The 16,993-nt window shown below is 38.7% G+C and overlaps 1 protein-coding gene across 1 annotated transcript in view; it reads right to left on the bottom strand.

Moving 5' to 3' along the window:
• pcsk2 (proprotein convertase subtilisin/kexin type 2) overlaps positions 1-12,514 on the bottom strand; it is a 28,993-nt gene extending 16,479 nt beyond the window's left edge. Inside the window, exons 1-5 of the mRNA XM_062430389.1 lie at positions 12,332-12,514; positions 10,549-10,653; positions 6,138-6,251; positions 5,553-5,661; positions 4,534-4,571 (exon numbers count right to left, since the gene is read on the bottom strand). Coding sequence (XP_062286373.1) covers positions 4,534-4,571; positions 5,553-5,661; positions 6,138-6,251; positions 10,549-10,653; positions 12,332-12,514 — 549 coding nt within the window. The remainder of the gene's footprint in view (positions 1-4,533; positions 4,572-5,552; positions 5,662-6,137; positions 6,252-10,548; positions 10,654-12,331) is intronic.
• Positions 12,515-16,993: the final 4,479 nt, after the last annotated feature.

Genomic DNA, 16,993 nt, shown 5'->3' with positions numbered 1-16,993 from the left:
TTGATTCTAATTGGGATACTTTTTGACTGTTAACCGTTTTTGACCTTTTTAAAAGCTGTTTTGGGATAAAAATGTTATAGAAAAGTGATAAATGAGCTTGTCAAACATGAAATAATTCTTTTGTTGACCAAAATATAATAAAAATCATCATCTTTAACCAAAATTAAATAAATTCCTTAAGTCTACAGCATAAAACACATTCATTCTTATTGGGGTCATTTTTGACCCCACTCATGGAAGAGTGTAGGTATCGGTAGGTCATGCATCTAAGGGTTAAGTGTCCATGGAGACAGGTTCACACTTCTGTTATTGTTTACAACTTATTGATTTCAGCCCCACTAGATGTCAGCAAACAACTATTTGCTATGTAAAGATGTAGTTAAGTAATGGCATCCAGGGGAGAGAATGAAGTCTCACTCCCTCAGAGTGTTATCTGTTCTCCGTTCTTCTGTTTGATAGCCTTGCATGCATGTTAACTCATGAGCTTGCATGTAAGTACATGTGAGTCCCTGTGTCCTCTGTTGTCTGTTTTCAACATGACAAGATTTCACAAAATGTTTCATAGTACAGGTAAACAGTACAAAAAACTACTTTAAAAGTACTCTAAAAACATTTGAGGTAAGAAATAGGCAATGCACTAACAGCATCTTGATCCATATTTGATCAGCACTGCCAAGTTTGACAGTTTGATCTCAGTTTTATGAGCTATCGGTTCAGGGGCTGCTTTTGTTTGTCCTCAGCATTATTGAGTAATTGACGGGGACATTTGTTTTGGTCTAAAGTGCTAGTGCTATAGTGCAACGTCTGGGACTGAATGTTGTATATTGCACATTGAAGGAGATAAAAATGTCAATGGCAAATGCCATATAAGTTGTTGCTCTACATCTCTCAAACTTGCTATTACTTTCCCTCCTTTCTCTCTCTTTCTTTTTCTTTATTTCTCTCTGTGGGATATGTAGATAAAGGCAATACAACATTTCAAACAGGTAGCACAACACCAGTAGCCAAGCTGGTTAAAAATGTGGACATACCAAAGAATGTGCTTAAAAATGTTATTATTATCCGAAGCAGAACATTTGGAACAGAGAACATCCTGCTCCCAAACAGGTTTTGTGCCCACATCAGGGGCAGGAGTGTTTTTTTTTTCTTTTTCATTAAATGGAGTAAAAAGTGCTCAGACTCAGTGATAAATCACACAGCGGTATGTCCATAAATCACATGCTGTGCTTCTCAAGTTCATATCTTCTGCTTTCAGTCAGGCACTACTCTTCCCCTGGTGTCCTGTGAGTAACCAGGGTCAGAATAATGTCACCTCACTTTTCCACAGCAACCTGTTCCCTGTCCTCCCAGCAAATGGTGGGCTTTTCTTAGAGAGCAATGATTCACGTTGCTGTAGTGGAGGCTTATATATGGTGTTTTTGTAGATTTACATATAGTAACAAATAGGCCAATGGAGGTTGAGGTTGATGAGAATAATTTGACAGTTGATGATAGAAGAGAATGAAAAGGTTTTCATTTACTAAATACATTTACTGAAGGACTATATATAAATACACATTTTATGTACTTTAACACTTAATTCCACTTCAGGAATATTGTACTTTTTGCTCCACTAAAACCGAACTGGAGTTACAGTTCAGATATTGATTTAAAATAACTGTTCAAGGATCAAGCAGCAAAACTATGAAAAATTTTACAAAAAAGGCAGGTTGTCCAAAAGTCCAAAAGATGTACATGAAACCTCAGATTTAATTTGTGACACATCAGAACCGGAATCCTAAAAGGTGGGGAATAAGTGGACCACACTACCTAACTGTATAGAAAGAAGTTCCACCCAGCTCCACCTAGACCAGTTAAAACAATAAATGCTGCTTATGAACTAAGGTATCACTATTAACAATTTAACAATGTCATATATATACACCAGTCACGGGGGGCATTTTTCTGCAGAATAAGTTCTTCTACTTTTGATACATTACATTTTTTAAGGGTTTTTCCCCCCTGATGTATAGTTGACAGTAAAGTGACAGACAGAAAACAAGGTGAGAGACTTGGGTATGAAATGCAACAAGGGTCCCTAGCTAGAATCAAAACCGGGACATTGTGGTTATGTGGCATGCACATTAGCCATTCAGTACTTTATTAGTATTGTTTTGGTATTTTTACTTAAGTAAATTATCTGAGTACTTCTTCCACCATTGTGTTTTCTTAAGACACAAATATTTTTCAATCTACAATGAAATCTATAATTTAGTAATAAGAAGGAGCACAGGTACACGAAACATCTTCATGTAGCCTATCTTTCTCATCTAGTGCCATTAATCATGCTAGCTCAGGTGATTTGAAAAGTCCATTTGGTTCTGATAACGTCATCTATAATCTAGAGGAGCTGAATAAGGATTTCTGCATAATCTTGCTTGAAAAGCCTTGGCAAGATGCTTTAAAGTTTAAAAAAATAACAAAAAGATCCAAGCCAGCTTTGAAGAGATCACGGTGAAGATGAATACTCTAAGGGCCTGATTTACTAAAGGTTTGCATGTTAAAAACGTGTGCAAACTTGACATCACCCGCAAAAAATGTGCAAGCTGAACTACAAACTGAGGCTTGCCACTTTCGACTGTGCAAGATAATACCCGCTGTCCATATAGTAAGTTTTCCATTCCGTTTTCCCGTTTTAACCCCAGTGTGCAAAATAAAGGGAGGAAAAATGCAAATATATTATTTAGCACACACATTGTGATTTACCAAACCTGAAAGTAATTTTTCTGACGGAAACTGCGTCTATAAATAATACCTTTGAAGGGCAGGTATTAACCGGCTGTGCACTGCACACAGATGACTGCTGTTACTGTAGAGAGGAGGAAACGGAGGCACAATGACAAAAATACGCACAGGACGGATTTTTTCCACCTGTGTTAATAATTTTGGAGTGGAATATTTTTGGTTTTACTAACAGCATTGACTTTGTCAACAATACTCTCCCATATGTCGTTTTTTCTGGTAATATTTGTTTTTGTTATAACTCAATATATTTATTAACCTCTTCCACTAGAACCATTTCATTTTGCGCTTGCGGGCTTTCTGCTCGTCTAAACTCTCCATTAAGACACGCAAAACCCTCATTTAAATACTACTGTCTCGACCCTGTTGCACCTGTTTTCATTTACGTAGCTATTCTTAGTAGATCACCCGCAAATCGCATGCAAACGAAACGCTCAATCTATTGCACTATGCACGCAATTTAGTAGCTACCCTTTATTTGGGATCTTAGTAAATCAGGCCCTAAGTCAATTCTTCCTTTTTTAAGAAATGATTGTGAACAACACCAGAAATAATTTCCGTCACACCATGTGATGAGCACAAAAACAATATGAAACTTTGTTCTTCCCTCTACCCCTGATACACCCTCAATCTAGCATAAACTAACATTTGGTTGTTCAAATTTGAACCACATGCACACACAAAGATCCATAAACACTAACTGAAAGATGTTGCGAATCCAACATGACATTTTATTCTATTTTTATGTTTTTACTCAGTTGATAGTGGAGGTCTTCGGGGCTAGGCAAAAGACCATGACGACTGTAACAAAACAGGATTATATACACAATGTCCCTCTCGCTCACACAGACACACACATTAGATACATGCACAGCATGATCCATCAATGCAGTGGAGCATGCTCCTGCATCACCCCAGCTGAGGCTGAGTGTTATTTTTGTGCCAAGGCTCATCTCTGTTCACAGGCAAGAAAAATGCAAAGGGAAGGCAAACATGGTGGTAAGTGTACACACAGAGAAATAAATGGATTTATGCAGGCCACATTAAAAAGGATCACACAGTGTGTGAGCTGGGGTGGAGAAAACACAAAGCACACTGCACAGGAATAATCTTTTTTTTTTGTGAAATCAATAAAATGAGGGGATAATTATGCAAACTGGCAGTTTCTAGTCTTGACAGTAAAAATGTAGTGAAAAAAGCATAGACATGATTGTCAAAGGGGATGTTTTGAGGCCAACAAAGAACCATGACTCACTCTTTCAAAACACCTCAGTTTCTCTGGAAGCAGGTTTGCATCTGTACTTTAAAGACAACAGTTCGATGCAGTCTCACTGACGACATTGAATAGTCATATCAAACTAAGCATTCTGAATTTCCTTGTTCTATTTAGCAATCCCTCTTGTCCTTTAAGGTTTTATCGGTATTCTGGAGATAGAGCATCACATTATGCAGCGCCAACTACCCTGGCATTATCTCTGCTTGTGACAGATCGGCCTGCCATTGTGCCTGCCACATTGCAGTGTGCATTAACATTAAACAGCTTGGCTGGCCGTCTGCCTGTCTCTGTGTCCTCCAGGAATACAAGGAGACTCGGCAGCCATGAAGGCAACTTGGAAAGCACCTGTCACTGCCAATAGCACAAAACACAGGGAGCTCGTGAAATCCACCACCTGAACCCTTACTTTAGTTATTAACAGCATGTCAAAGAAAAGAAGAAAAGTATGAAATTCAATAAAAAACTGAGATACTCACATAATTTGATGCTAGGTCCGGATGGAGATAGTCGATGCCTAAAATGTGATTTTAACATTCATGTAAGATATGATGAATCATGAGAGGGAGGGCTTTACAGAGTATATAGCATGACTTAAAGTGTCTTTTACTATTACACCATAGTTGTTATTTCATTTAATGTTTGGTCACATAATGATTAAAAAAAATCATTATCAATTGCTGCTTTTCTTTGGTCATCTTCAGTTTTGAACTGGCAGCACATAGCCACATCATCTGTGGCTCTGAAAAATTGCAATTGGTCTTTTTCACTACTTTTTGACATTGTATAGACTAAAAGATGAATCAATTAAAAAGTAGTTCTAATATCAATCCATCTTAACTTTAACTGTACCAGCTAAGCTATAATATTCTTATCAAGTGGCATTGAGGAAAAAGTAGAGGTCTTGTGCCTATTTATGATGAGGATTGTTTTACTTAATTGTTTTGAACATATTTCTAATTACACGTGTGCATTTTTATTTGTCTGCCTGTTTGCACACTTTATTCTAATACTATATTGTCAACAGCTTTTCTGCTATCACTCGTTGCTGTTTTGTACATTTACACTACCTGTATTAATTGTATCTTTCTTTAAATATTAGCAAATGACGGAAAGTAGGCAAAAGCCTTCATTTATGATTGTATCCCATCTGGCTCTTTGACATTTTACCTGTGGTGTAGTACTGATAATTATTTTCTAACAAATGTTGACAAAGCAGTAAGATAAGTTTGTGTTTCCAAAATTCTGTCACATCTAAAAAATCCACTATCTTAGTAATGCACAGTCACAAAGATACTTATGAAGTTTGGTGTTATAATGCATCATAGTTAAATGCAGTGAGTCACCTTAATCAAAGAATGACAAATCACACATATTATTAATTAAACTGAGGTGAGTAAAGTAATTAATCAAATCAGTGTGATGGATACATTCAGGTTTAATTGAGTGTTTCTCAGACGACGCTCAAGGGTATGAATCAAAAGTACTTCTTACTCACCATCGTCCATGATTGCAATGGTGACTCCTTTGCCCGTGTAGCCCAGTTGCCAAGCTTCAGCCACGTTAAGATCCAACCCAGGGGTCCCATCTGCCTGGCCTGTGTTTATCTAATCACTCAGACAATATGGAGAGCACCCATGACTCATGGCATCCAGGTGAGCCACCATTATGAAACTAGTCAACATGGATGTGTGTGTGTGTGTGTGTGCGTGGTAAGGGGAAGCTATGGTTAAAGACTGCTTGCGGGTGGGAGGGTGAAGGGAAGTAAATGTCAGTAATAAGGCACTTTGCTAAATCCTTAGTGCATTCGTCAGATGTGCCAGATGAATGACAGCAAGCTTGCCGCGGTGTAAAAGTCACGCCTGCCAGTTAGGGGAAACAAGAGGGGTGGAAACTAGGCGGCATGAATGCAATGACGAGATGGCATGGACATTATTGGCCAGGCTAATTAAATGATGAATAATATCGTTGATTCAGAAAGTAGTGGGGAATATGCCTGGCCTCTGAGTAATTAAGATGGAAGACTGTGGGTTGGTGCTAAAGGTCAGGCGGAATGCAGACGGCTACTTGGCTGATTACTCACCAGATACCACTGTTTGGTAAATAGAGGGTCACTCATGTTGGCTTCAATATCATTAATATTTCTGTAGCCCCGCTTCTGACGGTCAAAACCCTCCTGCTCAAAGACATTCTTCACCTGTGGAAAAAATCAACATAAATACAAGCTAGTAATGATCTCACAAAACATATCATCAAAGGATCACATACCTTTCTGCCTGTGTTGGAACACACGAGAACAACTAGAAATAGGATTTCTTAGGATGGGTGAGGCATGCATTTTTCTGTGCACAGGAAATCAGCAAACCCAGCTGTGTTCCACTGTACTGTACCATGAAGGCAGAACATCATGTAAATCAAAGGGGCTATTCTCTTCTTCCTAATCAGAGGGACTGCAGCTGGAGCTGAGGTTTCCAAACTCAACTACCACATGAGAGATTGAGCTTTTTTTTCTCCACTCTCAGTACATTTTCAACAAAAAGCCACTGTAATTATGCTCGCAAATACTCTCGTGTTTCTTTGAATCATCAAAGTCAGTTAGGCGGATGAACAGCTGTGTTTTGGATTAAAATGCTGGCTGAAAGCTCCCATAATACCATCATCAACAACTACAAGATAACATAGGACAGAGCAAATGAATGAAGGGAATTAATGTCTTAGATGAAACGGAGGTGCTTGATTAGCTGGTGGCTCTCATCAAAATAATAAGACGTCTTTTTACTATACAACAATGTTGTATTTACATTTCTGGTACTCTACCAAATGTCAGAATGTCCATTTATAAATCATGTCACAGAACAAGCAATACACACAGAATCTCACTGCCCTCATTTCTGTCTGTCCATTTTCTTGGGGACAACAGCAATCAACAGCAACAACTCAGCCATTCTTTATTTGATAATGCACCCTATTTCCTGTAAGGTAACAGGTGTTTCACAGAATCTAAAACAAGCACCTTCACACAGTAAGAAAAAACTGGAGAGGTTAAGGAGAGGTAAACTAAGCCTGAAGTGAAGCACTCAGTTTGAAATGTATTACTAATAAGCTGCTTGTCTCAAGGACATTGATTTCATTTAAAGGTTTAGGTCTTTTTCTTGCTCTCAGTGGGTCTTTTTGTGAGTGAGTGAGTGAGTGAGTGATTGAGTGAGTGAGTGAGTGAGTGAGTGAGTGAGTGTGTGTGTGTGTGTTTGTGTGTGTGTGTGTGTGTGTGTGTGTGGGTGGGTGTGTCAAGACGAGAAAATGTTATATAAAACACATAAAATTGTCAGTCCCTACCATAAATGCCTCATTTACAAATCTTTCTTTAATTCTATTTTATACCTGAATTGCTGATGCTCTTAATAAAAATAAGTCATTTGCAGAGCTTCAAAACTACATTTTGAAAATGGGCTCCTGTGGCTAAATGTTCCCCTACTCACCCTTAGCAAATTCACTCTTGTATGGCTGAGAGAAACAGGCATTGTCCGGTGTGTTTACCACCACCGATAAGAGACCAGAGCAGCACTTAAGATGGCCTTTTAAAATGGCCAAAGCCTATTCATCCACATCTTTTTTATAGCATGCTTGAAGCAATCAGGAAGAACACACACTGTAAATCAATGCGTCAGTAAATCCTTAAAATAGTACTTACAGTATTTTCACCACACAGTCTTCTGTCGGGGAGGATTTTAAATTGTAGGGAGAGTACTTTTAACAATGTTTTCTTTTCTTTTTTTGAATTAGCCTCATGTTGGCCTCATAATTTATTTCCCATTAAGAGGGAAACTAGCGCTTTCTAAATTATCTCCACATTTCTCCCCCTTCTCTCCATCAATCATCAATCTATTCCATCACTTGGCAGAGGAGCTGGTATTTCCCTTGAGACAGCATGTCATACTGCCCACTCACAACATCAAACAGTGCCCATGCATCGCCTTCACTCTCCGCCTTTGCCCACTGCCTGCTCACAGCTCACAACGCTTCAGTTCACTTCAAATCAAAGAGCAGGGCTGCCTTTCTCCTTTATTCCTGTCCTCATTTCTCTTCTGGCTTTCCCAATCTGGGTCTTACAGGGTCAAGGAATGCTACTTATTTAAAATGATTACTTCAGGGTTTTTTTTGCCACCTTTGTTTATTTCAATGCCATCCCCTAGCATGCTTTAAATGCCTTTTTTCATGTAAGAAATATGCTAGGAAGGAACCATGGATGTATAAGTGGATTGATAGATGGATGGATAAATTCAAGGAGTTAGAGCATTGATGTGTATATGAATACATGTATCATTTGAAATCAATGTCTTGAAGAGAAGAGACCGTTTACAGGTCAAGAGAGGACAAGAACAAGTAAGCAAGAACAAGTAAGCATAGATAAATATGCTGACAGGAAACACAAGGAAAAGAGGGTGAGTCAGAAATGGGTCAACATGCTCCACTAATAGAATCCAACAAAGAAATGGGCTCCTGGGTCACTAAGAAATCCATCTAATACACTGTCCAGTACATCCAGTGCTGCCACTAAATCACACATGTTTTAAGTGTATTAAATGAGAGGTGTAATGACTTATTTTGAATAATTTAATGACAACTACAAAAGATATTTTTAAAATCCAAAATACTATTTATGTTTTTACAAATACATACTACTATAATTTATTTCTGACACAGGGCAGGTATAAAATTAAAAACAAATAAAGCTAAGACAGTTCCACACACCACCATACTACCTTTAAGGTAGATGGATGGGAGGAGGACACTTCAGAATGATAAACAGGCAACATCAAATGCGGCTAGCTGACCTCATCCATTCCAGACATGCACAGAAATCAATAACTGCAGTGTCGCATATGAGCATGTCAAGCATCTGATTAAAAAACCAGCATCTGGAACGTAGACCTGACCGTGTCCACACTGTCTCACTTCCATTAGCTGTATTAGCTCGGTGGAGTGGCACACATTTATTTTCATTAGCACCTCTCACAACTGCAATTAGAGAGGTTAGTTGATTGTCTGCAGAAGGACCTCCACTTTCACTGCCTCCAACAGTGGACAGAGCTTAAACATGCAGAGCAAAGCATGCAGCAAAACTGTTTTATTTAGACAGCTGGTTGAAGACACAGCACACTTTTGTGTTTTATATTATGAAGAAGGATGTGCAGGTGTTCATAAAGAAAATGATCATATTAATACATCTTAAAGTTGGACTTAAAATGTTATTTAGTTTGAGCTAATATCACTTTTTGGAGCATATCATTAGCATATTAGAACATAACTGTATGATATCATGAGTTACTGTAGTTTACAATGCAAATACAGCACCACTGCTATGCTTACTGTTATAACTGCAGTCATAATGCTTCACATAATGTAATCAAAACAATTATCTTAAAATACACCAGTGGAACATAATATGGAAACAGATTCAACATTTTAAAAAGACAAATAAAAGCTCTAAATAAAAGGCAACTCATAAAATAGTTTTTAGTCAGTGATTTAGAGCTTGATATTTAATTAGTGGCATTCCACAGGGTTTTGAGTTGCCCTGATGGCTAGATACAAGGACATTTGGAAGCACCAAGGATCTATGATAGTGATGATAAAATGATTTAGATTTTTTTTACTTGAGGCCCCAAAGATTTCATTTTAATTGTTCACTTGGTGGATGAAAACGGTCTTTTGTCATCACAATTTGTAAGGATTAGTGGAATGATTTCCTGTTGATAACTGCTGGTGCCACTGATATCAGTTACTGTTCAACATGACAGCTGCTGTAATGAATGCTACAGTCATTGCTGATTGTGATCTTTGTACACCAGAAAATCTTAATAACACAAAAATAAATATTCACTTACTCTTATCTCAAAACAAAAGTCAATTTTGCTTCAGTGTATATCTGTTGGTACAAGCTTCCAACCTTTGATGCATTGATACTTCCCAGTAGGTGTGGAGAACCCAACACAATTATTTTCTGATCTTGCCATTGTAGCTACACTCGAATCAAATGAAAATATGAATGTATCAGTTTCTGTTCTATTCCTATTTTTGTTTCATTTTTCATCCTCTTCAATACAGCCTCCTCCTTTTTATGTCCTTTTTTATTATATCATTTCTTTTCATCTCCCTTGTTGTTATTAAAGTCATAAAGTCATGTTGTCTTCTCATTACAGTATGTTCTGTATTTATGTGGTGGCTTTTGGTCTCATGTTTTCTGTCCCAGGTGAGCTCTTTTTGTTCTGTATACCTTTTGTGATTTCTGCAAATGACCTGTTATTCCGTAATAAATATTCACATTTTTACAAGCTTGGTGCATCCAACCTTCTTACAATAATTTTTAAAGACCTGGTTTTACACTGTATTTGACACGGATACTAGTCTCAGAATAACCATTGTCATGCAATTTAAAGGGGAAATGTACATGCATACAGGAAACACAATGTGCTCTTCTCTGTGTGCGAGCTTACCCTGCAGTCTTTTTGGAGCCGCTGTCTGCTGCGGGCACTGCGTTTGCTCCGCCTCTTAGAAGTGTCCTGAGGATAGAAGTGAAAGAGCCCCTCTCCAAAGGGAAGCTGGGTGAAAAGAGAAAAGAAAAAACTAAAGAGGGGGATGGATAAGGAGCAGAAGCAGATATAGGGACATAACACAGAGACACCAATCTAAAAAATCAAATAACAATGGATCGTAAATGGAGGAGAAGTACAGCAGGTCATTCTCCAGGTGGGAACAAGGGCACTGATTATCTCGCTTTCATTAAAGGTCTATTTTAAGGCGAGCACAGTGTTGGAATCAACTATAATACATTACGAGGGCAGGAAAATGAGATGCATCATCCAGAGCTTTTTCCTCCGGCACTGCACTGATTAAAGACCCCTTATGCTTTAGTAACAGCAAGGGTACAGGTCAATCCTCAAACTAAATGTGTTCAGATGTGCCTGTCAGATCTCATGTGAAAATGAAATTCTCATGGAGGGATGAGGATTATTTCTATCTTTCACTGCTCTAGTTCTACCACTGTTGCCAGAAAACAGACGAATGCTTATGCATTTGACATTGGTTTTTTTCTCTAATATTGTCTGAATGCAGATGCTTTTCTCTCACATTCTCTCTTTTATTTCTTTGTGCTCACATTTGCATGTGTGTCTCTCACTGCACTGTGTCCCAATCTAGTTAATTAAGCAACAATAGAAGATAATTCAAACAACACAGACAATGTTTAATGGTGCATATCCCATTAAGACAAATATAGCTGCCGATTACATAACCTGAGAGGCAGGGAGGCAGTGGGGGGAGGGGGGGGGGTGATCTTGTGCCTACAAGAAAAGGAACTAGCAATCAGAGGTTAAAAAAAAATCCTCATTCAGAGCAGCAGACACCTCTCTGTTCACCGCTACGCCTCACTGGCTAAGACTGCAGCCAATTTCTCCCACACATTTATTTTGACATGTGACAAGGCACACAAACTGTCAGGAAATTATTTCCATTGCTCTGCCATAAATGGCTCGTTATGTCTTCTGACATGTTGTGATACGTGGTGCATTTGTCAAGCTATTTAATAAGATGTCCCAGGTGAGTAAAACACCATTAGAAGGCCGTGTTTGTCTCCGTTTGTAAAGTGAAAACATTATCAAATAGATGTTTGCTAGTGAGAGAAATAAAGATGAGTTTTTTTAAATAATTGTCAATGTTTTTATAAATCTCAACAAAAATATTCTTTCCACTTTTTGATGAAATTCATTGACTACTTATAGAAGGATAAAATCTATCAAATACTTGAGGATGAAATCACATCACAACTTCATACTGAGCGTGAAACCCCTGCTGATGTCATGTATTGTTGTTTTTCACAGAGGTGTATTCTTTCTTCACAGGACACTGACATTGGATGTGTTTTCAGATCTATAATATATTTTGGCCGAGACATATTTGAAACCTCAAGGGCCATAGGCCAATGGGCAACCTATTAACCAAGGATTTCATTTTAGTGGGAATGACGTCATCAAATTAAACAAAAGTGCAACGAAGTCAAATCGAGAATCCTCTCAGTAGCCTGGACTCCTTGTGCTGCTAAATACATTATGTTTCACTATATCTGATGGTGCAAGACGTTGCCAAATAGGCTTTGGTAGTTTATCTGAATTATTTGATTTGCAATAATAAATCAATTTATAATCTTTGGTTCCCTGCTTATAAAAATAGCCTAGCTTATAGTGCGAGAAATGCAGCACAATTTCATCCAACCATCCATACCTTTCGGGCACTCTGGAACCCATGTTGTGTTGCAAGTTGGTGCCCCTCATCCTGTGCGTCCTCATGCAACTGAACCAGAAGATGGTCCGTTAAGACTCTTTCTGCAGCCTGCGTCGCAAGCAGCAGTGCGTTCAACAGCACTATAAATCCCATGGCTGTCCCATATCGGGGAGATCCACGCATCGTGTCTGGCTTGTGTCAATCCGCTTGCCTGCCCGTCGGAGTGAAATCAGTGTTCGGGATGCTCCTCACCAGGGATGGGAGGAGGAGGATGAGGAAGAGGATGATGAAAAGGAAGGGGGGTGTCGAATCAAAGCTTTTGCGGACGCATCTCCTCGTTGTCAGCTGATGAGACCACTGGAAGTTGTATTTCACCGAGCTGGAGCCGCTGATGCTGTGGTTCGAGTGGGGAGCTTGTGTGTTGTGGACCAAACCTGCATCCTCAGCTTTCTATCCTCCTCCTCCTCCTCCTCTCATATGTAATGCATTTACCTTCCAAGCTCGGGTAATTCTGCGCGTGACGTTGTACCAATGCGCTCAGGCGGGTGTGTCCCGTTGTTTCCTCTCCCCAGATGAGCTCGGGGACACTTTTCAGCACCTTGGTGAGTTCCCCCCATCACGCTCAGAGTTGATAGGATTTGTATTGATTAGCATCTGATGCTAGCCTCATCCCAATGAAAAACTCTATATATCATATCAGGATATAAATAGCTCATGGTGACCTTTTTGATGGAATATCTATTTAATATTTCTATAGAATTCCTATAGGTCGCCTGTAGTTGTACACCATTATTCTACAATATACTACCTAGCCCATTAATATCGTTTTAAAGGTTTGACATACAATATACCTCTATTATGACCAGCCTGACTGTCTTTGTGTAGTGGAATGTAACAACAGTCCCACTGGACTGTAATTGGTCGTTTGGATGAGAACAGCTGGTGGTTAGGAACGAACTGCTCATTAAAAAGACCTGCTTCCCACGCATCTATATGGCACATGAATAAGATAAGTCACTGCTGTCGACTGTTCTAACAGTGAGGTGTGTATGTGAAGGAGCAGAGAGCAAGAGGAAGAAATTGGCTCCTGTGAATGTGATACCACTGATTTCCATAATACAGACAATGTTCAGAGAAAAGGAATTATGTGTGCTTTTTGCTGCTCAGCTGGCAATTGTTACAACTGTGGTTACAACTGTGGTCCTTTCAGTGTAGCCATAAGGACTTGACAGTCGCCACCTGATGCTGCAGGTCATTCCCATGACTTAATGTTCTCTTTGTGAGCACTTTTCATTCAGTGGCTCATTTCAGAATCAGTGGGCTCTTCAATTAACAGAATTCAGTATGTGGTTTTGCACTGAGTGTAGCAAGATTTTTCTTTGTTTTCTTGATCTTAAATAGCAGAGCTGTGAGATCTGTTGTCATTGCTCATAAATAAACAATAAAGTGTTTTAGGTATCTGACAATCACAACATTATGGGCAACAACCATAATAATAAAGACAAGATTTAGAAAGTTAATCATCTCATTGATACCAATATAGATCTGATTATTAAAAGTATTCACTATTCAGAGAAATAATTTGTTTTCATGCTCTGCAGTCTTACTCATTCAGTAAAACGTTAGATAAAATGTGCATGGAGAGAATAAGAAGTAGTCATCTCAGTTAAATCAGTATGTGTGCTCTTTGAAAGATACTAATCTATCACCATAATGGCAGTTGACACGTGCAGTGTTCATTATTATATAATGTTATTTGAAAGGCGGTATGGGAACAAAAGAACACGTGGATCAAAGATCAGTAAAAAATAATGAAGGTGGATTTTCTGTAAGTGGATCCGCTTTACTAATCACTGTTTCCATGCTCCCTGCAGACCTCCTCCCACACTCCTGCCATTCTGCAGCCCAGAGATTATTTATTTAGCCTGGGCAAGCCAGAATCCTTCCCTTCTCCATTAGTTCACCGGTCTTCACTGCTGGGCTCTCATGACTGATCCTCACTCCTGTTTTGCCTGCTAATTCACAGATACCATATCCTCTTCATCATCAATGTATCTGTAAGCGAAAACTACAGTATCTTCTGCATGTATAGACAGTGACATAATTCATAGTTTTTGTTTTAAGAGGAGTGGGTGTCTGTATGGCATTAAAGCGGCTTCATCTCCCACTATGTGAAGTAGGCTAATACTCAAAGACTATCACACCTCTACTCTGAGCCGGTATGCTTGTCATTTTTACAGAGGGAAATGCACTCAAATTGACATGGTAGAAATCATGTCACTCAGGTGTGCAGCAAACAATCAAGTAGCTTATACTCTTATTATTGTACTTAAATGTATATAAGACAATACGTTGGGGTACGTTTCGTTCTGTATGGAGTCCTGGAGACTTAAAATTACAAATATTTAAGAAATATGTGAGAATTGCTTCTAAATATGATTTTGAAGTGACTTTTTTCAGAATTCTATTTGAGCTCTCAGAGATTCAAGCTTTATGAAATGTCTAAGTCTAATTCACACAGAACAAGTCATGTCACTATGTAGGATAACATACTGTACATTTCTTTGTCTGAGAATTACTTTTTGACAAAAAAAGGAATATATTTTCTTTCATGCCCAGTCCATACAACATATAGATTGTATACATGATTTTTTACCTTATTTGGTGTAATAGCAATGCTATGTGGTATTTTACCTTCAGCAAATGTGTAACGCATTGCTATTACACCAAATAAGGTTATATGTCATGTATACAATCTATATAGTTTTTACTATATGTATATGTATATATATACATATATGTGGTAAGATCTACGGGACCCCAAACAAAACAACAACACTAATATTGACAATACAGAAGGATTGAATTGAATTGAACTGATCTTCTTGACTTGGTTTGTATTTCATATAAAAACATGAGAGAGTCTATGACGGATTAAAAGTTTGTAGCACAAGATATAATGCTAACCAAACCCAATTTCGAGATTTAATACTCATGTGCTTATTAGCGGAACCTAGTATTTAATAAACACCTCTCCAGTGTTATTAGTCTAACTGTGTGACTGTTGTTCAAACGGCAGAATATGGTTACAGCTTTTAATCAGCTGACTATGTACTGATGCACAAGAGGCAAACGCAGCCATCATTGTACATAAAGAGCAAGAGGGATGGCAGAATTGACACTACAGTAATCTTCATACATTTGTCTTCAGTAGTCTTGAGTACTGTAACGGTGTCTTTACAGCGCTCCCTAAAAAATCGATCAGACAGATGCAGCTGATTTGGAACGCTGCTGCTTGAGTCTTTGCTAAGACCAAGAAATGGGATCATATCACTCCAGTTCTCAGGTCTTTACACTGGCCTGCTGTCTGTCAAAGAACTGAAACACTACTATTGGTTTATAAATCACTGTTGGTTTATAAACTACTGAATGGTTTAGTGCCAAAATACATTTCTAATCTTCTGCTACATTATAAATCATCCAGACCTCTCGGGTCGCCTGGGACTGGTCTGCTTTCTGTCCCCAGAGTAAACTAAGCATTGAGAAGCAGCATTCAGTTGTTATGCTCCATATATCTGGAACAAACTCCCAGAAAACTGCAACTGCTGCAACTCTCATATCAATCAGGAGAAACCAGAGAATGAAGTTAAGGACTTTAGTAGAGAGTTTATTTCAGTGTAGCCATATACACTGCAACGGTCTTTGGCCCTTCGACTCTGCAGGGAGATTTTTGAATGGAAGGACGTCACTCCTGAGGACCAGTATGATAGATCCCCCCATGTAGTCCAGACACTGGTGGTGGTGGCTGATGACTTCAATCAATCAATCTTATATAGTGCCAAATCACAACAAAAAGTTATCTCAAGGCACTTTACACACAGTAGGTCTACACACACCGTACTCTTTAATTTAATTTAAAGAGACCCAACATTCCCCCATGAGCAAGCAATTGTGACAGCGGCAAGGAAGACTCCCCTTTAATGGGAAGAAACCTCAGGCAGAAACGGCCCCTAGGTGGGTAGCCATCTGTCTTGACCGGTTGGGTTGACGTGACAATCGACTTCAATCCGAATTCTGCTGAGACTAATCAGGCTGATGAGGTTGATGAAGTGATGCACTGATGAATCGGAAGACTAGGTGGACAGGGAGGTGGTGGGATGCGCCAAACAGCATCAACAAAAGCACTATACAGAGAAGGAGAAAACATTTAAAAAGACAGTTGCAATACGATAGGCTGACAAAGAAGGTGTGTCACCGTGCTATTGGTAAGATGTGACCAGGTGATTTGAACAGTTGTCATCTTAATTGATGCCCCAGAAATAACAGCAAGAAAATTATGAGCTTTGAGAGAGATCATTATGAGCAGTGAGAAGGATCAGAATGACTGGGGGATGAGAAATGAAATATAGACGTGAGCATGCAAAAAAAAAAAGGTCTCCCTGTCTGATCTTTCGTGAAGCTTTTAAATCAAGGCTGAAGACTTTTCTGTTTGATGTTGCCTTTGAATAAATCAAATAATTATTAATTTCTTACATTGCACTGCAACTTTTATTCTTGCATTTTATACCCATCTTTTTCTATTCTCTCAGCTCTTTTATGACTGTTTTTAATTATATTTAAATGTTTCTTTTGCACTTTGTCTTGATGCGTTTAATGTTTTAT

The sequence above is a fragment of the Scomber scombrus genome, chromosome 12, assembly GCF_963691925.1.
Source record: "Scomber scombrus chromosome 12, fScoSco1.1, whole genome shotgun sequence".
Lineage (NCBI taxonomy): Eukaryota > Metazoa > Chordata > Actinopteri > Scombriformes > Scombridae > Scomber > Scomber scombrus.
This window is presented reverse-complemented; position numbering and strand designations above follow the sequence as displayed.